Here is a 27,270-nt window from a genome sequence, read left to right as displayed (position 1 = left end):
GATCAAAACTCATACGAAAGTCTAGTTTTTGGCGTTTTTCGCCATTTTTGCTCATTATTATTGAAAAACATTTCCTCTTAAATTTAAAAATATCAAAAAACTCGAAGGGAAATATCGTGTAAAGAAAACAAAGTGAGATATCCTGACGACGTGGCTGAACACATCGCATTCAATTTATGAGGTAGAGAAATTATTAAATATTTTTAGTTAAATCCTTGCTATTAAAATGAAATTGATGATATCAACTATATAAACCATTTCAATCCTTTAAAAAAAGTCAAGAATTGAAAAATAATCTTTTTTTTGTAATTTTCACATCATTGATGAAATATTATTTCATCAAGTTATTTATGACGACGCAATGTTAACAAAAATTAAATTTCACAGTAAAATAAACTGTGTAATAATAATATTTATTTCTTATATAGTTCTTTCATAAATGTACAGGCAGTAATTTAACGCTTCAGAAGTCTTAAAATTATATGGAAATAGTAGAAAGAAGAAACTTCGCAAAAGTAAGGAAATAAGAATTTTAATCTCATTGAAAGTGTTATATGGCGAGTTCGAACGAGGTTCAGTGAAATTGCGAGTAGAGTTTGTTAGGTCTCTCTAGGGTTTTCCTTCGATCGTTTTTCCATCTCCGAAAAACCAAACCCATCAAAATTCAAATTACCAGTTAAGAGCCGTGCCCAGTTAGATATGGACAGAGGTTGTTTGAAGTTGCGATCTGAATGAGTTAGCCGTGCCCTGACTTAGATCAGCCCAGATATTATTTTAGTGTTCAATCTGTGAGTTAGCCGTGCCCTGACTTAGATCAGCCCAGATGTTGTTTCAAGGTTTGATCATTGAGTTAGCCGTGCCCTGACTTCGATCAGCCCAGAGGTTGTTTCAAGGTTTGATCAATGAGTTAGTCGTGTCCTGACTTCGATCAGCCCAGAGGTTCAGTGTTTCAGGATTCATTGATTTTTTTCCCCATTTCAAAACAAACTTTTCTTGATTTCAGTTTTAACAAACAAAAAGTACTAGAACATAAAAAGAGGTTTGGAGAAAAGTTTTGATAAAATTAACCTGTATTCAGTAGAAATTTAATGACTTACCCGTAGCCAGAATAAAAACTTCAAGTAGAAAACAATCCATTCGGTTTGTTCTGTTGGCCTCGTCCTTCGAGGGAGAACGGGATATTCAACGTATGACGAAATATATAGTGGACTATACTTCCTCTTACGTGAGCTATTTAAAATTGAGTGTTTGAAAACCAAGAGGTTTTATTTAACCAGTAACAATTACATTAACATAAGTTTGCTTTATTTCTTAATGACAAAGCACCTATATTGTTGGGATGCACTTGAACAAACTGATTTGATCTTGTGGTGATAACTAGTAGAGTGCTAGCGTGGACTGCGTCGGTGTTCCTGAATAAAATAGTAGGAACTTGTAGATAAATTGGATCACCGTAAAATGCTTTGTGAAACTGAGGTTTCGGACGTTAGTCCTTCGTTTCACAAAGCTTTTTACGGTGATCCAATTTATCTACAAGTTCCTACTGATTTGGTCTTGATTCCTTTTATGTCAAACAGCATGGGCCTATACTCATTTAAAGCGGGTAGCCATATTGAGCACACTGATTGGAATAGTAGATTTTCTCACGAGTAGCCTCGCATTTGCAATTACTTAAGAATAAAGATCAGGGTGCCACCTGGCATGAATTGAAATTACATTTCAGGATTTCTGAATTTGTAAATTATTTTCCGGAATATGAAATTATTTTCTAGATATCAAAACTATTTTCTGGATTTATGACCTGTACGGGCTACACCAAGCTAGTCATCTAGCTATCTATTATATAATTACAAATGTTTGGGTCAAAGTCAAAGTTTTCAGGGCACACTTTTAAAATTTTCTCACATAACCTCAAAAAATTTCAAAAAAGTCCATTGGAAACCGTCACTGAGGTTAGTCTACGCGACGTCTACGAGAAATCGAGGCTAAATAATTTCCGAATATACGGAAATGCTTTTCGAAAAATAAAATTTTGAAAAGTAGAAGCAAAAAAAAAAAAAAAAAAAAAAAAAAAGCAACTGACGAACAATGCTGGGGAATATTAAAAGCAAATGGGATTTCGTCTCATTAGAATTCAACGTGACTGCTGCGTGAGTGAGGTCAATGGCGGCCATGTCTTTTGTACTTTTTTCCCATGGAAAGGTATGCTTTCCACAATTAATTACGGTGGCCCTCAGATATCCTCACAGAAAACTTCAAAGATCGTTTTCACGTGTCGTGAATAAACTTGATTATTTGATGTTTTAGAGAAAGAGTTTCTAAGATGAGATGAGCTAGTGAAAGAAACGTTTACGTAGATAGCATTAAATTTTAAAACATTTTTGAGTCTTTAATGTTTGTAAAGCTCTGTTGAATTAAAGGAACTAGCGCTATGTAAAATATAATTTATTATTATTATTATTATTATTATATTATTATTATTATTATTTATTATTATGGCAAGTTTTATTTGTCTGTATATATCATGTTTACATTGACCAGCGGACTAAGTCTAGGCTGGTTAAGTTCATCATTTTTTTTCAATCCTTTCTTCAGCTTATGCATATTCATAGAACTTCTTGACTATATTAACGTTCTGGCTTAAAATCCATTTCTGACATCGTTCTATAAGAAAGTTCACTTCCCTGTCTGTATTTGTAATTGTTCTTAGGTCTTTTCTTAGCTGTTCGTGATGTCCTGCGAGAAAGTCAAACACTATGTTAATCTGATTTACACTTGAGCTTTTGCACTCTTTTTTGATACCTGCACGTAGTTCCGTGTATTTTTCTTGTTTTTCAACAGTTCTCTCCGCAATCTTAGTGTTCTAGAATCAATTAAAGCGGTGTTCATCTCTTGGGTCCATTTCGTTCTAACGCGGTGTCGTTCATCATTCGTTGTTTCAATTCTCTGTCGAGCTTCTGTTTGATTTCGAATGTGTTGCGTGTTTGTAGTCTTCTTTGGTGGCATGTTGGAGATGACTAGGACCAGAATAATCGTGACGAGTCGCATTATTTTAGCGTTTTCCCAGTTCTTTAGCGGGAGCGTCAGGACTTGCGTCCGTTCGCTTCAGAGGTCAGATTATTATTATTATATTATATTATTATAATAATAATAATAATTATTATTGTTGTTATTATTATTATTATTATTATTATTATTATTATTATTATTAGATCTTTTCGCCCTTTTATTTCCGAGTTGTGAAAATTTCATTTTCTTTTTGTAATTCTGTTCTTACGCGGATTACGGGTGTGAAAAGTCATAGAAATGAATATATTTTTTGACATCAAACATTTTTAGTTTCGCACATGTTTGTAAATTCGATTAGAAAACTCATTAATAATTCATGAGGAAAACACAATAGAAATCATGACCATGAAGGTGATTTTATATCTGATAAAGATTCGTCTTCATTTGCATAAACTTTAACTTGGATTTTCTCTATCAAACTTGGTTCATTTCGTAAAGAAATCGGTACAGTATGAGAACAAACATCATGAGTTTTCTAAGCCGTTCAATAATCTCGCAGATCGTGTTTTATCGGGTCTAAAACCACTCGGCTGCGCCTCGTGTTTTATACCCGATAAAACACTCCTGCTCGTTTATTAAACATTACTTAAAACATCTCTAAAGTGAGTTAGAAAAGTTTGTATCATGAGATAATTTTTTTATGTTTTGTAGTTTATTTAAAAAAAGTCTTTACTGTTCCATGAAAATACCATAGGAATTTGGCCTTCTAATTCATGTAGTTACTAGTTTTTGTAAATACTTAGTTTTTGTGTGCACTCTTTCCTTGGGGGAGCTGCGTAGCTTCAATGGCGATTACTAAAGGGCTTTTAAGTGTTCATTTGTTCAGAAAGAACCACTAAAATAAAGCAAAATATTTTCTTGGTGATTTGAACTCCACCTAAAACGATTAGGATTTTGGTCCACAATTCCTGTCGTTGAGAAAAAGTATGAAAAAATCTTTAGAGAACTGCTTTTCGTTTTGGACCCGGAAGCCGTTTTTTCCATATGATTGACGTCACACTTATTGGTGCTTAAGTTAGAGCCATGTAGTGGTTGACAAGGGAACGGATATGTCTAGTCTCTTATGGTCATAAGGACAGCGTACATAATGGCTGCACCAATCAAGAAGACCCAAAACATGATTCTATCAAACGCACGAGCACAGTTCTGCCATGTTGCTTCGTTCTCTTCTTCAGAATAAGTAGGCTTGGGATGTGTCTCTTCCTTAAATGGCGACACGGCTCTAAGATTAATGTGACTTATGCCTTTATCCTGATTTTCGTATACACTCCGTTCTCCCGATTTTGGGCCGAATAACTTCCGAATACATGCCGAAGGTCTTCTTTTGGAATAAAATATTGCAAGGACTAGGATAGTGACGAGAAGCACACAACCAATCATCACCATTGTTCCCATCATTAATATACCTAACAGCGGAATGGCCTTAGAGGACTCCGGAAGAGATTCTGGAATAAGAAGCAAGAAGACCATCATGCCTAGCAGGAGAGTAGTGACAAAACCAATCCTCTCCCCACTCTCTGTCGGGATCCAGAAGCTGATCAACCCCAGTATGGCCATGATGATGCAAGGCGCGACGAGATAGAACATGTGGTATTGAAAACGTCGATTCATCCTGACAGTGTACACGACTTCACTGAACTGATAGGGACAACAATTGCCTTGGTCTGTGAGTCCCGTGTTTGTTTGAATACCATGGAGATCCCAGTCTCCACTCGCTATAAATCGGTCTGTAAATAATAATAAAGAAGATTTAAATCACAAACCAAGATTTATGCCCAAAAAGTTGGGATGCTAGGGAACTACTGGCTCGGGCGCCGCTTATATGAATTATCCTTCCCTTACTCCGCACCCCCCTGAGCCTGCGTTTATTTATGCACTATTTTGTTCCTTGTTTGCTTGCTTCTAATGACGCACGCATTGATGAAGTTATAGCAAGGAAACCAAGTACGAGATTGCAAGGAAACTTAGACTTCGAGTTTTTTTTTCAAGTTATTATTTCCTGAACCCTCTAAAGTAAAGCATTGAGTTCACATACACTTCACATACACTGAGTGATCAACATAAATCTTATTTCCAGTCGATTGGCTCGAGAGATGATTTACATTATGCAATATTAAAAGGGGGGGGGGGGGGAGGGGGGGGGGACAACTCGAAGTAGTTGTGATCACGGTACGGTTCGAGTTGCTTCACTGTAATGAACAATACTTGCGACGCATCTTATTAATCTCACCTCCAGTAGACTTTCTCGTCTTAAAAGCAACAATTTTCAGTTGATTACTAGCGTAGGAAAACGAGCCAAATCTAAAGTCACACTGTTGGTGATCGAAGGGATAAGTCTTGAGTTTCATGTCACAACTAGCTGTAAACATTGCTGGTCCACTCCAGATGCATAAACCGGTGTTCTCAACTAGAACATTCGACAAGAACTTCTCCCTTCCACCGGCTCTTGTAGTTTCAGTGTCTCCGCTGAAATATATGGAAATTTAATATCTATTTATTCAACAATAAAGAAAATAACGTATACAATGATTGACGAAGTCCATGCCAGGGGCTTATGGAGCATTACAGGATATGAAAAAAAATTATAAATAGTCAGCAAGTATAAAATTAAGGCCCTGGCTAAACGAGGAAACATGTTTCCAGAAACATGTTTACCGCGCGCATGTTTCCTCGATGTTTCCCAGTTTAGCCACATGCGAAACATTGCTGCTTGCAACGAATTTTGCTTCCAAGACGCAAAAAATGTTTTTGCCAAGCGGCAGAAACATTTCAAGACGCATGAAACACAGTTTTGCCACCTTAGGAAACATTTACTGAAACATGTTTCTGGAAACATGTTCCCTCGTTTAGAGATAGATTGACAAGGAAAAAGGAAAAAAAACCAACAACAACAACAGCATATATTTACGTTTAGAGTTAAGTATAAGGATAATAAACAAGAAAAAACTTAAATGGACTCTAAGTGGGCTCTAGCTCTAGTTCTAAAGAAAGGAAATAATTTTTAAGGGGTTTTTTATGATTAATAAAAAGATTTTAGGAACTGACGAAGAGAAGGTTTGTTTTCCCATTTCGGACCACGTGTCATTTCCTAGAGTATCATTTCTTTGTTCAACGGTTGCCCATGAGAAGAGCACACAAATATAGATACAATACATGTAATACATGATGTAATACATGTCTTAGGTATCTCCATTTATTCATGGATATTTCACCACGATCTCCGGTTTACCTCCCTCCGTTTGCGAAACCTAACGTTGCCGGACACGCTAAATTCCAATTCAATAATACGTGAGTCAGCACTGCCCTAGCTTAGACCCGGGGGTACTCTTGCCCGTTTAGGGTAGGGATGTGCCGCTGAGTCCTCTGAACCCTGACCCTGTTCCAGAGTAAAAATCGCTGAAATTCATACCCTGTTCCAGAGAGGAGAGAGCGTGATTTCATATACCCTGTCCCAGAGCGAGCGCGATTTTATATACCCTGTTCCAGAGAAAATCCATGTTTGGCGGCACGTACCCGTATAGCGAATATAGGGGAGTACCCCCTCCCGGGAGCTTAGATCAGCCCAGAAGTTGTTGTAAGATACTGACAATAGTCCCCTTCAAAGTTTCCTGCGCCATCTTGAAAAGTAGCCATACCTTTGCATCGAAGCGAGATGAACGGTGAGCTTGCAATGATAGAGACATGTGAATAATTGTCCAAGGTGTTAAAAAAAGGTCTCTATCATTGCAAGCTCACCGTTCGTCTTTTCAAGATGGCGCAGGGAACTGTGAAGGGGACTATTGTTATTAAGTGGTAAGACCTTGTAGACTCACTTGTTGTATAGAGCGACGTCAGGAAACCAAACTTCAGATGGACGAAAATGAACTTTGTCTCTTCCTCCATAGTCCTTCTTGTTCCATTTAAAAAAACTGTTGTTCCATTTCTGATGGTAAGAGATAACGCAAGAAAAATAGAAGAAATGCAACCTACCTTACTCTCGTCCCATCACTCTAACCTTTCACGTAATACTATTAATAGTAACTTACCATGATTACCCAGGTATCTACTGTCATAAGCTGTTCTTTGTTATCCTAGAAATATAGGATAATAATAGATTAATAATATTTGTAGTGACCTCTTTCACCAACTGAAATTCTCATTCTGCTTTATCCCAATTTTTATCACTTTCATCAAATTTTGTCCTTCCATCCTAGGCTTTTATTCCAACCATTTTCCTCTCACAATATTACCGAGCTTGTTAGTTTAAACCTATTGCACAATATTACATAGGTAATCTTTTTTTATCCCATGGTTCTTCCCTTTTATTCCATTTTCTTTCCTTCTTATTTATTCAACCCCACCAATTCCCAGTGACCATTTCAACAAGTTTGTAAGTTCGAGTTCAATACCACAAAGTCAATTCCAATTCCTCTTTTTAACCCATTGTTCTTCCATCTCATTTTCTTTCCCTACTATTTATTTGCTTTCATCCATTTCCTACTTACCACTTTCATGAGCTTGTTAAGCTTGAACCCAAACTCAATGACCAGTCCTCTGCCGCCTTCTGCTGGCAGCACATTCCTGTCATAGTTGTCTAACAGTGCCGCTCGTATGAGGTGCTCATGGGAAGTATTAGATGCTCCATGGCAATACGCAGCAACTAAAAATACGTAGGAAACCAACGATTTATGGTTATTTATCCTTAGCTACTAGTATAGGGACGATGGGGAAGCAAACTATGATAGAAGAAAGAAAGAAAAAAAGGAAGTAAGGCAGGCAGGCAGGCAGGCAGAAAGGCAGGGAGAAAAGGAGGAAGGACGAAAACATTTACAATAAAAAGAGATCGAGACTGAAATAATGATATAATGATAGCCAGACGGAATCTGGATTTTTGTTTTCGCTTTTCAAAAACGAAAACGTTTTGGCAAGTATGGGTTTAGACGTTTTCAGTGTGGGCAACTTAAGTTGTATACAGACTGTCATTGGCATGATTGTACAAACATGTCTTTCTTATCACGAAGCTAAGAAAAAATTCTAAAAGCGAAACCCTTTACATTATCTAGAAAGAGTGATTTCACTTGAACATGATTTTTCTATACAAATTTAGCTAGAAAATTCTACAATGATGTATTGCCTGATAGTCATGTCTTATAAGATAAGCTATCGATTCTAATCTTTTGGCGACACAAAAGGCCTTTAGTTGAGAGATTAGGGTACTTTGTTCAACTGCCATTAATAACTAAGACTTAATGATTTGAAACTAATTAATTGTCACTTATCTTTTATGACGCAATCAAACGGTGCTTGAGTGCATTTGAGACGTTGATTAATAGCATCAAAGATGACAAACGTTTAAGGTAATATCTATTTAATCTCATCATATGATTCTGCGCACATAGTTTTACTTTATAGACCCCTTGCAGCATGTCCAATTCTCAGGAGATTGAAATTCTTTTGTTGTGTCCTCCAAACTGACGTCACATGCAAGGGGTCTATTAGTGTTTAGATGTTATACGAAATTTTCATTCACATTAGCCACATACGAGTGACTAAATCGTTTCCCTTGCACCGACTCCCCCCTTCGATAAACGATGAATATCGTTAGGAATAAATTTGATAAATGGATGAATATGCTTATAAATATTTGTTACCTTCACTAAGCATATCTTCGTACCGTTTCTGGATAAGGACAATATTTGTACAGTTGTACTCGACTACAGATCGATGTATCAATAAGAAAAAAATCTTGGCACATTTGCATATGAGAGATGCGACCAATTTTTTATACACGCTGACCTATTCAATTAAATGAAATACTGGTTTCCAAAAGGGGCGTTATATAATCACTAAAAAATAAATAAATAAATAAATAAAATAAAATAGAATAAAATAAAATAAAATAGAATAAAATAAAATAAAATAAAATAAAATAAAATAAAATAAAATAAAATAAAATAAAATAAAATAAAATAAAATAAAATAAAATAAAATAAAATAAAATAAAATAAATATACAATATATACCGATCATGATATAACTACTACTAGTTACTATAACAAATTGTTAAAACTATGGAAACATTATAAGAGATATTATAAATGAATATATAATTCGTTATTTCTGTTGATGCATAATTGGACACCAAATACATGATCTAGAAGTAGTCTAACTTTTCATTTGCAGTTTGGAAACAAATAGTTCTAGCTTCGTAAAATAAAGCTAGTGAAACTGAAAAAGAGATTATAGTCCCAAGCTGAAACAAAGCACTAAACTCATAACAGTCTTGGTTCTTTCAAATGATTGGACGATTCAAAGGCAAGCCTGTCTCTCTCAAGCGTCAACTAGGAGACCGAAAAGTAACGAAAAACTGACTCTGCCAATTCATAAGGATAAATAATAGTCAGATTTAGTAAACAAATAAATGCAATAAATATAAAAAGATTGGCAAAATTCCTAAGATCGATTTGCTCTGTGACTGGTAACCTTAGAAACAATATACATATATATAATAAATAAAATTATATTACTTACAAAATTATATTACTGACACCTTAGCCACAACCTTAGGCACTGTCCTAGGGCCGTAACTTTGTTAACAATTCATTAAATATTCAGCAAAAGAACTAGAGCTACGCTAAGCACTGAATTTTTGGTGGTAACTAGGGTTCAAAAGTAACGGTAAAATTTTTTTGAGAAAAAAAAAATTTTTTTCAAAAATAGTATACAGAATTTCATGAGGCATTCAGCCTTAGAAACATTTTCGTTTCACTTTATACCTAGAAAAACGTGTATTTTAAAGATTTATTAATATACCTTATTTAAAATATTGGACCGTGCTTTTCAAGGTCAAATTTAATATTAATGTTCATCGCTTTTTAAGTAGGATTGTCACGAAAAGGATAATTAAGAACTTCACGTAGCTATAAGAAATGATTTAATTTATCCACTGTGGATGAATTGGATGGGATAAAATTATCAGTGGTCCAGGAAGGTCGACTAAAGTGTATTCCAGAAAAATTTTCAGATAAAAAATCAGCCTTTTATTCTAAAGCAACAGTTTGTAATCTATAACAAATAAAATTTTAAAAATGCCATAGGCACGAATTTCGAACCGTTATTTTTAAGTGAGTTCAGTCAGATTTACGACCCGATGAACAGGAAAGATGTAGAACTTGATGGATAGATTGACGTATTAAAGAACTGAGCCACGTTCTTGGTCGTACAAAATAATCTATAGATAACTTCCATGGAAACTTCCTTCTTTGATGCTATACTTAGTATTCATCTATCAAAATGCCTAGATGTAAATTTGTATCATTCTTCACTTACCAAGTAGGAAAAAACCAATGCTTAGAAATTTTACAGGCATGATTCCGTTCATGAAGTGTTCAGTAACTAGTGTTTTAAAACGTATGCACACATCAAGGTTGTAGCTCAAATTAATGCTATTCAAATATTTTTTGAACGTCATTATTATTGTTTGAGTTGTCACGTTGAAGTGTCATGTCGTCAAACTTCTTAAACGAATAAACCATTAATCCGGGATACCAATCCTTTGTCAAATATAATTTTGGGAGAGGGGGTAGAAAGGGATGTGATTGATGAGCTCATTGTTGTGTGACTGTCAGTTCAGCCGTAACACACGATATTACGGTTGTAGCTCAAATGCTATTCAGATATTTTTGAACGTGATTATTATTTGATAAAGGTACTTTTAGTTATACAATTTAGTAAGAAAACAACTTAGTTCAAGTGTCATGTCGTCACAAACATCTTAAACGAATAAATCAGAACCCGGGATACCAATCCTTTGTCAAAGATACTTTTAGGGAGGGGGGGGGATAGGTAGGAAGGGAATCGGATGAGCTCATATCATACATACAGGCCCAGGTGTTTGTCTGCTACTGACTTGATTGGCAATCAAATAAAATTCTAGTTACGTCTGTAGTATTGCTATGCAGGAAGGACTATAATCTCAATAGTTGGTAGGCGACTTCATTTTTTAAAAAATCAATCAATCATAAATACCATAAAGTTATTAATGACTGTGACATAACGTCATGTATGACGTTAGGCGAGGGTGGCCAAGCGACGCTTTAAAATGATGATGTCGGAGTCTTTATTGATGAAAGTTAAAATCTCATGCAGTGCCGATGAAATTTGATGAAGCCATTCAGTTTTAGCACTGATCTCGGATACTGCTGCTCTATAAGATTAAATTCAATATTACTGGGTTTATGACTCAATCTTTAAATGGTATTGATATCCCGAAACAACCTCTGGGCTGATCAAAGTCAGGGCACAGCTAATTCACAGATTGAACCCTGAAATAACCTCTGGGCTGATCAAAGTCAGGGCACAGCTAATTCACAGATTGAACCCTGAAACAACCTCTGGGCTGATCAAAATCAGTGCATGCATGGCTAACCCACAGATTGAACCCTGAAACAACCTCTGGGCTGATCAAAGTTAGGGCACAGCAAACTCACAGGCTAGATTGAACCCTGAAACAACCTCTGGGCTGATCAAAGTCAGGACAGCTAATTCATGAGATAGACTGAATTGGAATTTAAGGGGTTCATTTTGAGAGTCCTATAACAAACTCTACTCGAGAACTCAGACGTAAAAGGCAGTACTGCCGATGTCAATCTTGATACCCGAAATCAATCAAGATTTCACGTGATGTAATGGCGGCCATGTTGGGGTAGTGGTATGTCAACTAACATGGCTGCCATGCCTTAGATTTTATCACATAATGTAAAAAATAATGTAATGTTTGTAATGCGCATGTCTCATTAACTCGTATCTCTCAAATGGAACATGCGCAATAAAAATATTGAATTATTATTATTTATTATTATAGAAGAACGAATAAAAATTATCAATAGTTACAATTTGTGTCCTCCTTTATATCCGACCAATTGTTTTGAAATTCATTTATGTTACCGTATTTTAAATTAACAGATCACCAACCAGCGACATGAAGTATTTGATTGCTGAAATTCCGGCCGTGGCTACCTATCTATCTATCTACCTATCTAGTCTAACTCTTAAGTTATCATAGGTAGCTTGTACTTTTATGCATGTCATATTTCTCACAAATGTAAATATTTAAATATTGTTTTATATTAATAAGTACTGAAGAAATTATTGATTGATTGGCGTCCAGACAGTTTATTTTTAATTAAGGGTGAATAATTCATAAGAGCGGCTCAGTGTTATGCGATTGGCGATAAATTAATTAAGACTGGTTTTTAACCGAAAAGAAATGAAAAGGGCCGCCGTGTTTTCATGATGGAATCGGAATTGCGGTGCAACAAACTAGCGCTGTCATACTCTATATCAAAGTCTGAATCTCTCAATTATACTTGAATATCACAAACTAGCTTGCTTTGGCCAGATAATAGTGGCATTTGGCTATTTTTATATATATCCAATATCTTCATTCTATTTTGCTTACTTCCCAATTAATAGCCACAAGACGTTATCGCTTTTCCGATGTATTTTCTTTCTCGTTTTTACTCTAATTTTAGGCACAATTTGCATAAGCAAAAATCTTGATGCTATTTTTATACCTATAATATTTTTGCCTTTCATTATAAGTTATGTTCTTCTCTATTCCTCTTTTCATTTTTTCACGTTTTGCAAAATTGAGCAAAAATAGACTAAATACATCTACACTTAACTGATTTTCTCATTTCGGACCATGTGTCATTCTCTTGGGATCGAATAAGATTCCGTTTGAGTTGTATCTTCTCATGTTTTGCACAACTGAGCAAAAATAGACCAAATATACATCTAAACATAACTGATTTTCTCATTTCAGACCATGTGTCATTCTCTTGGAAATAAGATTCTGTCTGAGTTGTACATCGATATTCATGTGTCTTCTCATGCGCAACTGTTAAACAACTAAATGATACTCTTGGGAATGACACGTGGTGTGAAATGGGAAGACAGGACATGGATTAATAGGTCTACTGTTACAGAGTATTGTATTCCTTTCTTAGATTCATCCTAGATTTCCTCTCTTTTTATTTGGTTGTAATCTATATACCCTTTCCATTTTACATGTAACACGTTTTAAATAAGCAAATTTGATACGTTGATACCATGCTATTCAACCTCACTTTTTTTCAGTTATTCTTCTTCTTCACTTCCACCTTTTTCCATTTTAATACGTCGTGCTCGAGTGAAAATATTTTCTCAAATATTTTTTTTCCTTTATCGACTCCTTTTCTAATTTAGCATTGTTTTACTCTAGGAAAAAGACTTGCTCTTAATATGCACCACTGAAAAAATTAAATTTCTTTCCAAGTCTTCCCTTTTAATACGTTGTGCTCGAGTGAAAATCTCTGAATCAAAATTTGCCTCAAATATTTTTCCTTTATCGACTCCTTTTCTAATTTGGCATTGTTCTACTCTAGGAAAAAGACTTGCTCTTAATATGCCGCACCACTTTCCAAGTCTTAACTCTTTCTCACAAATATCCAAAATGTGGTACCATCAACATAGTCTTATCATAAGTAAGGAATTCCTTGATAAGAAAACCGTCGAAAAATAAATAGATTCCCAATTTCTTTCCAAAATCCTCTGCACTGATACCATCAACAGACCTAATCAAAGCTAGCCGACCCTTTAATGAAAAACTTTTGAAAAATATATTCCTATTTTTTTCTAAAATACCATAAGCAATGTTCGATACCATCAATAGACCTAATCAAAGGTAGGCAAGCCATCGATAACGACATTTCGTAAGAAAACACGATTAAGAAACAGGAAGGAAAAAAAAATGGATATAGATTAATAATGTACTCCAATGACAGCAGGATGTTTGTCTGAATCTAATATTTCCAGCCCATCCAGATTGCCAATTATGTAAATAACTACAGCTAACATCATGGGAAATGGGCTGAAATACTTCAAAGCTTTCCAAAGCGAGTCGGTCTGACCGAACTTGATATAATAAAATCGCTTTTCTGAAAGTGGGGAAAAATTACAATTACTTTAGAATTTGGAATTGTGAGCCGAATGTTGAAATGAATTAATTTTTGAGAAAATTATTGTCTATGAACTAAAAGTTTCGTGCAATGTCATGCTTTAGCCTGTTTGAACTGATTAACATATTAGTTCCAAAAATATTCTTTAATTTATTTAAATAAAATTTATTTGTATTATATTTTTGCTTTCTTACTCACTACCGATAATTTACAAGTTCGATACATGGAATTCGGAAAGGAAGTTGTCTAACGATATTTGGACGTGCTATTAAACTGTATCTTCAAGATACTAGACGTTATTTTCGTTTACTGTCCTTTTTATTCAATTTCTCTCCTTTGTCTATCTTTTTCCCCTAATTATTTTAATTTTAAACCCGTTAGTCTATTCTTTCCTTTTAATCTTCTGGTCGTCCGCCTTCTTCCTCTTTCGTTTCCTTCTTCTCTTTTCTTATTTACTCCTTTCTTTCTCTCTCTCTCTCTCTCTCTCTCTCTCTCTCTCTCTCTCTCTCTCTCTTCTTTTTTTTGAAGCGGTCTCTATGTAGCTTATCCAATTTTAATTTTCGGGGAACTGATGAAAGTGAAAACAGAAAAAGAAGAAAGACAAGAAAGAGAGAAAAAAAGTTACCACATTGAACTGAAGAATAGCACCTTTAAAAAAATTATTTCCAGTTATTTTGTGGCTAGTAAACGGCATTGCCTCACAAGTGTATCAACTGTGAACATGCACCGTCGTATACGTGAATGCATTCAACAGTCGTCTTAGCATATTCTTGTATTTCGTAACGCGATATTTGTCTCACAAATTGCGAGTCGACTGTGCATAACACCTGTCGTTATCACAAGAAACAACTTCCTTTCCGGCATTAGTACCTCTAGAATTGAAATCCAACGTTTCCATCAACCTTAAAAAACCTTTTTTGAATAGTCATGTCCCTGATTGACAACTTACGATTAATGAATTTAAAAGTTCCGTAATTCTCAATTTGGTTGTTTAACACAAGTTCTATCAAATGGCTCGCAAAACGTCACGTGGTCTTCACAATGCTGTTGCTTAGTAACGACTGTCATTAAAGGAAGTTCTGTGCCTTTTAATTTTGAAATTTTAGTTCAACTAATGCATCAATAAAATCCTCTAAATGAATTTTCTTTTACGAATTGTCTTGAGTGCAAGAAGTACTGTTTCCCTAAACCTACGCTTTTTTCCTTAGTCTTTTTAAGAAGAAGTATGTAGTGTTGAAGTGATCAGGAATATATGTATATATTGATGTATATATTGTTTCTAATGTTTTCCAAAAAGAAGCGTTTTCCTAAACCTACGCTTTTGTCGCGTCAGTCGGTCCGGCCTTAGCTTTCCTAAATTGATTAAAATAAAAAGATATAAATTTATATTCATGTTTGTGGTTTGTTTGAAATGTTTTGAAAATTCTATGCGATGATGACGTTCACTGTCAAATGACGAAATGTTTTCATACAACCAAATTTATTACGGTAAAAATGGCAGGTTTTGCACTCTAAATCTCCAGGAACAGAATTCGTCGGTGCTAGGTTACCTCTTGCTAAAATATATAATATCTGAATGGGCTGGTAAGACCTCAATGTAGATTGGAATCTAGAAAATAATGGCAGTCTCCAAGGACTAATGGCCGAATATAAAATTCCATTTGAATACTCTGAGCTAAGCTAGTGTAAAATTATTATTCTCGGACAATCGAAATAAATGCAGGAAACACACCTGGTATACTAATTAGGCCAGGTTCATTTTCCCATTTGCTTTTTTATTCAAGTCGAGTCGAGACTCAATATCAGATTCTATGCCGTAAGACTCTGCCGCAGTGAAAGCATTCGAGATAAGATTTATCAAAGTTCAATAACGGCGAATATCATAACTGAACTTACGGGGATAAACTTGGTGTACAAAAAAGTCATGTTGAGGACGAGCGATGTAGCTCAATTGATCGACAAATGCGTCATTTTTGTATCTTTGATTGAACGATGCTCATCTAGCTGATAGCTCCAGGTGACGTTGTCATAATGACCAAAAGCTGATCGCTTTTTCCCTGGATCCTAAGAAATTGTAAGGAAAAAACTGCTAGACACAAAGCCCCTTTACGTTGGCAACGAAACCTCATAAAATGCGTTGGCCGAGGTGATTTACCATCAGTAGGGGTAAATATATGTAAATAGCTTTTGGACCGTTAACTTGGATGAAACTTACTCGACGTCAGTATCTTTATAACTCGTTCATGGTGAGATAAGTCTGCCACTGAATTGTAAAAAAAAAAAAAATGTGTCTACTGAAGAAGATCGACCTCAACATCTGTGGATTGCTCTTGTCAGCATTACTTTTCATCATTCCTGCTACAGTATTTTTGACACTGGGATTTACATGTACTTTGGCATCGAACCCTGAAAGACGTCAAGCTATTGACACATGTAAGAGAATGGACAAGAAAACGGACAATATCCTTCTAGTTTTTGGGTTTATTTATATGTTTGTTGGGCTGTTAGTAGCTGTCTTTGCTTATCTTGTTTCGCGAGCAGCAGCGAAAGAGGAGGCCTTGGCTCGAACGAGAAGCCTCAGAGTAAATCTGGTGTGAAATCTAACGCGGAACTGAGAAGAATAGAAAAAGAAAGAGATTTTTTTTTACTACGGCGCAATTTTACCTGCGGAAAATCTTCATTGAACGTGATGTCTATGCATGACAAGTGTCGGTTCGTGATGATGAGCGTCATAAAGACCCATGACATATCTTAAAATTCTCATCTCTTTTATCCATGTCGTAGTGTGATTAATAAATCAAACGCCTCAAAATAGGATCAAACAATTTATTGATTTACAATTGCACGTCCAAGAAATTTCCTCGAAAGAGAACAAAGAAGAGGGTTTCCTAAGTAAACATAGAGACATCATTGAATCAAGCCTTCAGATATAAACTTAAAGCCTTCAATAGTAAATAAATAATGTTAATTTCATTCAACATTTTACGAGCCGAGAGGAACTCTGTTGATATTTGAACTTAGTCGTCACATGCTTCATGAAATACCATGAACAGCAACTAAAACGGGAGCTTGGCGAACATCTTTCTTGCTTTCGCCTGGAGAGCAAAAAAAGAAAGTGCACCGGATACCACCAAACAGGATTATCTCATTCTCATTCGCGATATGTAAATTACATGGACAAATGTGTTTTTTATCTTAAGTCAGATTGAGCTCTGGAACACAAGTTTCTAATTGTGGAGATTGTAATGTTGTTTTCCTTGGATAAGTACAACCGGTGGTATTTGCAAATTTATCTCTAGAAAAGTCACCTAAGTTCAGATTTTGTCCTCCTGTAGTTTAGACCGTGAGTGGCTGCATGGCGTCGCGTTTTCATAGTTCAGCCGGAATTTTAGTATAATCTGGTTATGTCTTTAGAAATAAAGCGCTGAAACAAACTTAATCTTAAATGAATATCACCGATGATTAGTGCGTGAGGTCGACTGAACGTCTTGTTTCGATGGTAAGAAAATGCGAGTGAAAACTTCTCCAGAGAGCCACATTTAAGACATGATCCACCTTTTTACATTTGAATTATTTAATTCAATTAAACAATCAGCTTCCTTAAACATGAAACTCAATTCAAGCGCTTGAATCTTATTGGTGTTCACTTGTACATTTTTTTATGTTCATAATCGCCTCAAGGCCTTTTCGGTTTTGTTATTTTAATTGTTCGTATTTTTCTAATTCGATTCCATTCGACTTTATAAGCAGAAGCAGGAGAGAATAATACGGAATCCATCCCTCAATTTGTGAACCGTCAATAATTACGAACTATCAAACTAAAAAAGGCGCTAATTTAGTGAGCGACTGGCACTGAGCCCGCAGTGACTATCACCAGGGGGTACCGCTGAGTGACGGATGTAGCTAACAAAACATATTAATTTTTTAAATAACTTTTTGAGTTCGACATACAGAACACGCTGAATATATGGGAGTGTAAAACATAAAAATATAAGCAATTTTTCTTTTAATTTGGCAAACAAATTGATGCATTCGTGTTCTGGCGTGAATCAAGTGTTGCTTTTTGTCCTGCAAGAAATTGTTATGTCTTTGGTAGTGCAAAACATCGGGTGTCGCCGAAAAGGTTCAAACTTCATAGAGTGCGATTCATTAAAATGTATGGCTTCAGGGGCGCTATTCTTATGAAGTGAATAAGTGGTCTTACATGAAATATATATATATTGGCCAGGGAATTATCCACACCGAGAAATCTTGAACGGAAATCATATATCAAATAATGTATTGTTTTGGTTAGATCGAAAGCAAAATATATGGCCAAACTAGTCATCGACGTAGAAATATCAAAAGGGTGCTTTAGGTACGGTATCGTAGGAATTTTTCAAGTCTTTGATTGGCCAGCAAATTGGCCAAAAACAAAACTCAATGCGCGGGAATGTATTTGGTTCGTGAATAGGTATATCGACATGCATCTGGAGTAACCGCCCGAAAAGACTTAGAAATATCCATATGCAGAAGGTGTTTTGACAAGGGTATATATTAAGACGAATTGATGAAGTGGTCTTATCTTGGCCAACAAATTCTAGATATCTCATCTAAAGACAAAGCTCATTAAGAATAAAATATAAGCTCATAATTCTTTTAAAAGCCGAAATACTGATAATGTCCGGCCAATAAATATAATAAACCAAGTGCTTTGGCTCAAATATAAAGAATTAATTAAGGGGTCTTGCAGGCCAGTATACCCTATCAGACAAAGATGCGCCAATATCAATTCAAAATAGTGCGTTACTCTTTTGTTTTTTTGGCTACGGAAGGCTTGGAAGTCAAAGTATCAGAAAAAACTATAGGATGGAAATTCAGTTCTCCTGAAAGTGAAATATTTTGTTCAAAAAATTCAGCAACAATCTGGACGAGTTTCCAGTAACACCTCTTGGAAAAATCTACCGATTTGAGATTTTGGAAATATGTTGGAAGTATCGACTTCCAACATATTTCCATACTATGGAAGTAAAAAAACCATGGAAATATAATGGAAGTCAGAGCGCGTCATCACTAACTAACTTCCAACGTATTTCTATGATATTTCCAACATATTTCCAACATCTCAAATCGATAGATATTTCCAGTGTAATGTGAACCAGTAACGTGAGAAATAGGGGGGAAAAGTGGAAAAGAATTGATCTAACTTCAAACATTTTGCAGAAATCCTTTTAAATAATATTTCTAAGTGGTAGATAATTACTAAAACAAGAAATAGGAGCACTAGCGCTGAAATATCTAGAGTTTTAAATTTCAGCCGTTTTTTATAAAGACGAGTCAAAAAAAAATAAAAAAAATTAAGAAATAGATGCTAATATTGTGTTATTTTTTGGTTCCATTCCCTTGGCAAATTACAGCTGTTAAGGTTTTTATCCCCTTAGATTTTAGTTGCTCTTAATCATAATAATCATAATGTCTGTAAAATGTATTCTTACTACTTACATTTGAGTGGAAAATATGAAAATAAAACAGATTGAGATAAATTGCTTTTGGCGGGAGATATACGTCTACGGATTAGTCAATCTTCTTCTGAGCGACAAATATGCTGCTGATTGATTTTATTTTTGAAATGTGTCTTCAAAAAAAGTTGATTGTTGTTTTCTTTGACGGAAAATGAATATGTTTATGAATTAACTTTTTTTTTTTTGGCAGGAGTGTGGTAGACCGGCCCTTTTTTGGCGGGAAAAGTCGGTTTGCAAGTTTTTGGCAGGAAATTTGCGTAAACAGATAAATCACAGTATTTTCATGGCGGGAAAATTCATAGCAGCTATTTTTGGCGGGAAAGTGTTTAATAGAATAAGGAACATCTATATGACTTTCTATTAACTAGTCAATGCTAACGACACAACCCAACAAAACAGAATGTTTGGTTACGGAAAGTGCCCTTATTAATGACCCATGCAAATACTTCGTCGAGACTTTCGCCATAAATACGGGCATTAATATGAATTTATGGCTATTAAAACTATTTATCGTACAGTTTTATTGCAATTACCTACGGTAAGTGATGAAAAAGAAAGATTAAGACATCGAAAAGTCAAATAGCCCTTTATCATATTATCAAGTACATTAATTTGTATTGGCCTTTTGTGCCTGGAAGATTTAGCGATTCAAAAACAAGAGAAATACGATGTTGCCCTTAAACTACGAGACAAAATGTCGCCGATATAATCAAATAACAAAACATGTTTTCAAAGAAGTGGCTTTGACTTGGTTGGACTGTATTCACCTTCATTTATCAAAAGCATTGTTTCTTGGAAGTTGGAAAAAGGTCGTTTCAAAACAACAACCTCAAAACATGTTTTTTCAAACACCCTAATTTTTGTTTGCCGATCTAATTTTAGAATCTAGAAATATAATTAGAATAAAAATATTATGTTATCCAAACGGACGATCAAATTATGTCCATACACGAGTATCATTATTTTTTTAAGATTTCTCGACGTTTTGATGCCATCGAAATGTCGAGAAACCTAGTTGTCATAAACTTATATTATTAAATGCTTTCCAATGTTTAATAAGGTTATCATTAATTGTATTTAAAAAAGTATTAAAAATAAAATAAAAAATATACGAATATGAGAAATGCTTTGTTGTGTATTTATAACATCATGATCAATATTTATTTTTGAGCTTTGGGATTTTCTTTTTTGATCCCGTAACTCTAAACGTATTTTCGATGGCTTTATGTATTTTAGATTTTAAAAGATTAAGTAATAGTTCCGTTTGAAGAATTAAGTTGAATTAAGGTGGCTCACTGCAGTTATTATTTTTAATTATAACCATATTCATGATTTGAAATCTGCAAATAATCGGCCCTAAATTAGCTGGATAATTAAGGTTTATGCTAGATTGGCGTTGCCATAGTAACGACAAAAATTTGATCAAATCAATAAATTTAGAAATTATTGTCGATTGATTACAGCCATTCTCAATTACACGCGCCGCTCTAGCGATTGTTTCTGTGGCGACGAAGAAGCTTTTGGTGGACGTCAATCAAAGCGTTTCCATGACATTCTATAGGCACGTGCTCTTATAGCTTTGTGTTTTCCTACAATGTTATGGAAACACCTTGTGATTGACGTCAACCAAAACCTACTTCGTCGCGACAGAAACAATCGCTAGGGGGCGCGTGATTGAGAATGGCTGTAATCTGGGACCACACCTCAAGACATCGAATGCTGCAGCGCGCGTCGTATACCGGGGGGAGCCGATTAACGGCTATGCGGGAGATTTCGGCCCCGTCATGTTCTCGGATTTACACTCATGACTGATCAAGAACTTCGACCGAGGCCTTAAGGAGCAACTTAACCAAGACGGAGCATTGTTGAAAAAAAAGCTATGCTAGAAAATAAAACACAAACATCTTCTAAGCATCAAAGAAATAGAGTTTTTCCGTATCCCTTGAATTGTATGTGTGAATTTCAAGGGGTGAAATTTTTCATGCAAATTAAGCAAGGACATTTATTATATTCTTCATTAACTTTACGAAACTCGGTAATTGTACTTTACAAAGTTATTTTCTTGAGCGCTGGTAACATCTTTTCGCCAGTGGTACCTAAAATTCTATCTGCCATGCAACAAAACTCGCAAGGCAAAACCTTTTTTCTTGGGGGGGGGGGGGGGGGGGGGCGCAGCTGGGTAACCACATATAACAAAACCACTTAACAGCTAGTAGACAATTCTAACGAAAACTGTAACATCGTGATCATGAAGAGAGGGACCCTATGTTGATGCATACAAATGACCCTGTGGGAGGAGGGCTATTGAAATACAGATTTGTTATACTTGCATGCCAGCGAGATTTTGCGGAGTGTATTTAGTCAGTAAAAAAATACAGGTGATAAAATCATAAATCATCATTACGAGTGACATTCCACAGGTAAAAAAATGAGTTCCAAATGTCCTTTGCCCGAGTTCATTGATCTAGTCAGTACAGCTACTTCGGTTATTCTTACAATAATCATGGAAGTACTAGAAGATGAAGATAAAATATGTCCAATCTTGATGTTAATACAAGTGCTTTCCGCTGCCAAGAACTTTCTACTCCGAGTTGCCAATCATTTCCAACAATACCGCGTCAAAACCAGAAGAATTTTGGCCTCGTTGGTTCGACAACCAGTTCGGTTTTGGGAGCTGCCTGGTAAAACACCCGAAAGCCTGTCAAGGGTTGTACAGAGAATTTTTAGTGAGGTACAAAGTTTTATCCGGGACTCTAGAAACCCAATACGGGGACTAATTCAAACAAGGCCATTTGTTTAAAGTATGATATTGATGATGCTTTTAGTTTCGGTTACGCACCTATCCCACCTTTTCACATGTTGGGAGCTTGTTTGGAACGAGTGCTACAACAGAAAATTTCCATATATTGCTCTTAATAACGCTTTTTAACTATGAGCCCCTATACATACGCTGGCATTCTTCGCGAGTGTGGAACTATTTACGTGTAAGCATAGATGACTTTTCAGATGTTGTTGGTATGATTGACGCTACACCAATCAGCATCAACGGACCTCAAGGGAACGCGCAAAGGCTCTACTATCGCGGCAATCGCGGGTTTCATTTCGTTAAGTGGCAAGTAACTGTTGACACAAAGGTTTTTTTCACGTATGGTCAGGCAGGGTTTCTCGGTCATTTAACTGACGTTTCAAGTTACAGAATGTTACCACGAATAGGTTTCGGCAATAATTTTCTTCTACAGCTTCCTGTCAGTAGTTATCTTATGGCAGATAGTGGATGTCCAACAGGATATCTACTGCTTGTACCCTTTTCCCGAAGAGGTGGAAGACGCCTAACTGCCAACATGGAAATGTTTAATCGAGCTTTCGTTGTCCAGGCATAGAGTTAGAGTGGAACATCGGATCACTGACTTAAAAATCTATAGACGTGTGTCGAGTAGATTTAGACACAGGCGATGGCGAATAAGTGGGGTGGCCAACTTAGTGTGGCCCTTACGAATAGAAGAAAGCTCATTAACAATATTAGAAGAAACGCAGTCCATTTAGTTTAAAAATCATTTTAGATGTAGCTTTTTTTTCCAGTTCAGTGCCCAAACTAAGTTTGCATTGGATATCTTTGTATCGTCACCATGGCGCAACAACACCGTTAAAAATAAATGTTCGCACACGTTAATAACTATAAGAAAGGGAAGGAATGAATAACAGAGACTAACTTGTGTGACTGCAAGAATTGAATCCCAACCGGTTATAAGCCCTGTCATGGAAACCCACACCAATCATCTTCTTTCCTTTCAAGAGGAAACAGAAGCTTGCCATAATTCATTAATAATAAAGGGTTTTCTGTGGTTTTGAAGTAAAAATGTTTATTGGTGCTACATTCTAGTCATACCTTGAGTCTTTTGCCAAATAAATTCAATGCAATTTACCGTATCAATATTACAGAGTTATATATTTATGTTCAAAATTGAAGACAAAAGAACTTCATAATTATGGAGCAGACAGCTAATTTGCATGAAACATTTCACCCCTTGAAATTCACACATGAAATTCAAGGGATACGGAAAAACTCTAATGGATAAAATATAGTTTTTGAGTATGGCCAACGTTTTGCAAAATGCCCATAATTAATTTGTCATCGTCTTACAATCTGACTGTTTATCTCCATTACTAGCAAAATTACTGATTGTTTGACAAAACTGTAAACACGACTCACATCTTTCCCTCTCTCTGTCCAATTAACGAGAATCCATACAGTTCTACAGCACTATGAAAAAATCCTTCGTGATTGGCTCATCTCCCTAGGTGACGTAATTAACGAAATTTAAGTTAAAATACCATGGGTATGTAAAAACATAGCGATTTGTTCAAACGTCCTAGAATTTTTTAACCAAAGAAAAAGTATTTTTAAGATATATTAGTTTGCTTAAATGGAATCTCGCCGCAATTTTGAAGTTAGACCAGCAGTAGAGAGGGATGTGCCTGCGATTGCAAAGATGATCAAGGTGAATTAATCTCAATTTACACTATGAAAAATAATCTTAGTACAAAGAAAAGTGGATCGGCAGAGCGTGAAATTACACTAGAAAATTAGAGAAAAACTGTGTACTTACGATATAAATTGTTGCAATTACAATGCTAAATAGCAAGGCTGATTTTAGAAGTGAAAAGACTGGTATGCTAAATGAGTAAAACTGACTTTGTAAAATGATAATCATCGAGCATTACAAGACCCTTTTTGTCCTTCTATGGCAGACTTGTCTATAGATATTTCTCTCTATAACGCTTGTAAGACAAGTTAGTAACCGGTTTTCTTATTTAATCTTAAGTAAATGCCATAATCTATTTATTGTAATATATTTATGAATCATGAATTACGGCATAAATGGTACAAAATAATATTCAAATTGCCTTATTATAGTGGTTTATTATATGAAACTAAAAAGCACTATAGTCAATGCGGTCATGGCAGCAAAGCAAAGTAAACGGACAGACGGACAGATAGCAGACAGACAGACAGACGGAAAGAGGGGAGGACGGACTGACAATCAGACGAAGGGACGGACGGACAGACAAACAGACTGCAGAAGTGTAATAGATAAAATGCTCTTGGCATATACATGACGATGGTCATGATGATGATAATTATAATTTATTAACATACATTTATTCATTTTTAATGTAAGGGTTTAGCGCAATACCTAGGGGAGTCGGACAAACTAAAGACAGGAGAAGAAGGTAAGAGCTGATGCATTCAACAAGAAACGGGTCTAGGTTTCTAAACTCCACTCTTTTCGTCTCGGCGATGATTTACGACTGATAATATATAGGGGACAGAGCCCTAATTGGTTCCGCCCTACTCCTTCTTGTCCTTGCTTTATATTCATTGAAAAGTAATTTATACAAAATGTGTAGAGCAAAAATTAGGAAATCGGCTCCAGTATATAATTGGAAGGATTTACAACAGTTGAATTGGAACCAAACATGTCATTCACAACCCTGAAGAAAGGCTTAAGGAGGTAACTAATAAATGCAACGGTAAACTTTTATTCTAGAACTGTTGCGCGATGGTTTCGGCGCAAATCAACTTTTTCACTGCCTTGTAGCTGAGGAAATCCCTATTCCACATGAAGGTAAGTTTGTCATTGCAATAAATGCACGAATGACCGAATGAATAAAGGAAAGATGGAAGGGAAGAAACGAAGGAAGGATAAAAGGATGACAGTAATGAAGAAAGAAATAAAAAAGTGAGAACGAAAGAAATAAAACAGTAATATAGGAGATATATTTCAATTTGTGCTAAATAATAAATCTATAAATTATAGGTTATACTTAATATCCATTTATAGGTAAATAGTAGCTACTAGTTTATGCATTATTATGGATTTATCTAATATATATATATTTTTGAATATATAATTTTTCTTTACGTCCCCATCTTTTTTTTTGTTATAGTGTCCCCAATTCACAGTTTATACATAGCTAAATCTTTATGACACTGAAATATAGTTTATATATGTAATGCATTAGATGTAATGTGTATAGACCATTTTCGAGTTCCAAATTACCGTTGTATTGCTTGATTACAGACTTATTTACTCAGGCTCGGCCTTGTATCAGTGCCTAATTATTCAGAGATAGAATGAAAAAGAAAAAAAAAAAAGAAAAAAAAAGAATGCACAACTTCAACAATACAAACACCTTGAAATTCAACGGACCTTCACTGGAACACATGAATATTCTTCACAAAGTCGAGTCTAACCCTGAACAACCGAGAACTCGAAACATGAAGTATTCTTACATTTGAATTTTTTTTGAACAGACGCGACCGTGAGCATCATTGACCCAGCCAGAAGCTCACACAGAAAGACTTCCACACCAAGGGTAAAGGAGATCCTGGGTATTGCTATCTATTTCTATACCTACTCCACATGGGAGGGTCCCATGCTTTACCTGGAGGATCTCTTTGTCATTCCCTTTGCTCGAGGTCAGTATATTTCTAAGATAGATATAAATATATCTAACAAAGTGGCCAATATCAATCCAAAATGTCGTGCCTTCAATATATTAGATATTTAAAATGTTTTTGCATTGATAATAAGTTATTTTCTCTTGCATTGTAATAGGTCAAGGGATTGGTACCTCAATAATGAAATCACTTGCAAAGGTAAGTATAAAGCTAATATTAGAAAAAAGCTAAACGTGTGCGCTTGCTCATGTTGCAGCCGTGTCACGTTCTAATCTCGTCCCCAGACTATTCGTTCGCTGCTGTACGGCTCTAAGAAAAGAATAAAATAAACTATTATTTTAGGCTCAAACTGTTATTCCTAATTTTGATTTGATAGGTTTGAGCATGCGCAGTGCATAAAACATGTCTGACTTATCGTTTTAAGCATTGAAGTCATGGTTATAAATTAAGAGATCTTTTGGGCTCAAAAACTAATTACATAAAAACCGCAGGTGACCGACAAGGCCTTCATTTTGCCACTAGCTCCTTGTTATCCTGTTCTTGTGGTATCAATCAGTGTCGCATTCTCAGATGATTGTCTGAGCAGAAAAAGAAACAATTGGAAAGGTTTGAAAGACTTGGCGTAAAAAACGTTTTTTGCAGGAAATAATTGAGCTTATCGACCTGTTTTCTCAATCGCTGTCAAGTTCTCCATCATCAAGTATGACCGCGCTTAGCAAAACTATATGTTCAGTACTCTCACTTAGATAAGTCTTTAATTTAGTAAAAAATTTTATCTGTACAGATCGCTGCCGACAAAAAGTGCTCGCGCATGCAATGGATGTCACCACAGGGACGCCCATCTGTGAGGTTCTACGAAAAATTTGGAGCTGAGTGCTTGGGAGACTGGTGTGTTTTTCGATTGGGCAAAGCGGAGATCAACGAACTGAAATCCGACGCAGCTGAGCCCGAAGAAGAATGATAGCTATTACGACTATGATATGAATTAAAATTCCTTGCCAATCTTTAAATTATATAATTATACTTAATTATCTAGAATCGGAAATATGTTTTGAGTTGATTTTGTGCTAAACCTAATATTGAATAAAAAACTTTCAGGTATTGGTTGCTGGTCAGCGGTTAAAACTGTAAGCCAGGCTTATGCTTCATGAGTGTTGTGAATTTTATTCTATATAAATTTATCTTCGATAAATATCAAGAGTGAATAAATAAGGGGTCTTATTCGTATTTTCATGGAGTACTTTCAACAGACTATCGC

The 27,270-nt window shown here is 35.5% G+C and overlaps 2 protein-coding genes across 2 annotated transcripts; one reads left to right on the top strand and one right to left on the bottom strand.

Annotated features, from left to right (window-relative positions):
* Positions 1–3,702: 3,702 nt before the first annotated feature.
* On the bottom strand, positions 3,703–10,499 carry LOC148910896 (neuronal acetylcholine receptor subunit alpha-7-like). The gene is made up of 6 exons (XM_089030784.1): positions 10,378–10,499; positions 7,554–7,708; positions 7,095–7,139; positions 6,882–6,991; positions 5,300–5,535; positions 3,703–4,796 (listed from the first exon to the last, which is right to left on the bottom strand). Exons 1-6 carry the CDS (start codon positions 10,427–10,429, stop codon positions 4,123–4,125), a joined length of 1,272 nt encoding a protein of 423 aa, XP_088886910.1. The 5' UTR covers positions 10,430–10,499; the 3' UTR covers positions 3,703–4,122.
* Positions 10,500–23,928: 13,429 nt separating this feature from the next.
* LOC116304811 (thialysine N-epsilon-acetyltransferase-like) lies at positions 23,929–27,033 on the top strand. The gene is made up of 6 exons (XM_031714597.1): positions 23,929–24,048; positions 24,730–24,781; positions 25,099–25,176; positions 25,866–26,030; positions 26,170–26,210; positions 26,797–27,033. Exons 1-6 carry the CDS (start codon positions 23,974–23,976, stop codon positions 26,971–26,973), a joined length of 588 nt encoding a protein of 195 aa, XP_031570457.1. The 5' UTR covers positions 23,929–23,973; the 3' UTR covers positions 26,974–27,033.
* Positions 27,034–27,270: the final 237 nt, after the last annotated feature.

The sequence above is a fragment of the Actinia tenebrosa genome, unplaced genomic scaffold (assembly GCF_029948245.1).
Source record: "Actinia tenebrosa isolate PJP-AT-01 unplaced genomic scaffold, QUT_ActTen_1.0 PGA_scaffold15__27_contigs__length_11533743, whole genome shotgun sequence".
Classification (NCBI taxonomy): domain Eukaryota; kingdom Metazoa; phylum Cnidaria; class Anthozoa; order Actiniaria; family Actiniidae; genus Actinia; species Actinia tenebrosa.
The sequence above is the reverse complement of the archived record's forward strand: the minus strand, read 5'-3'. Positions and strand labels throughout refer to the sequence as shown.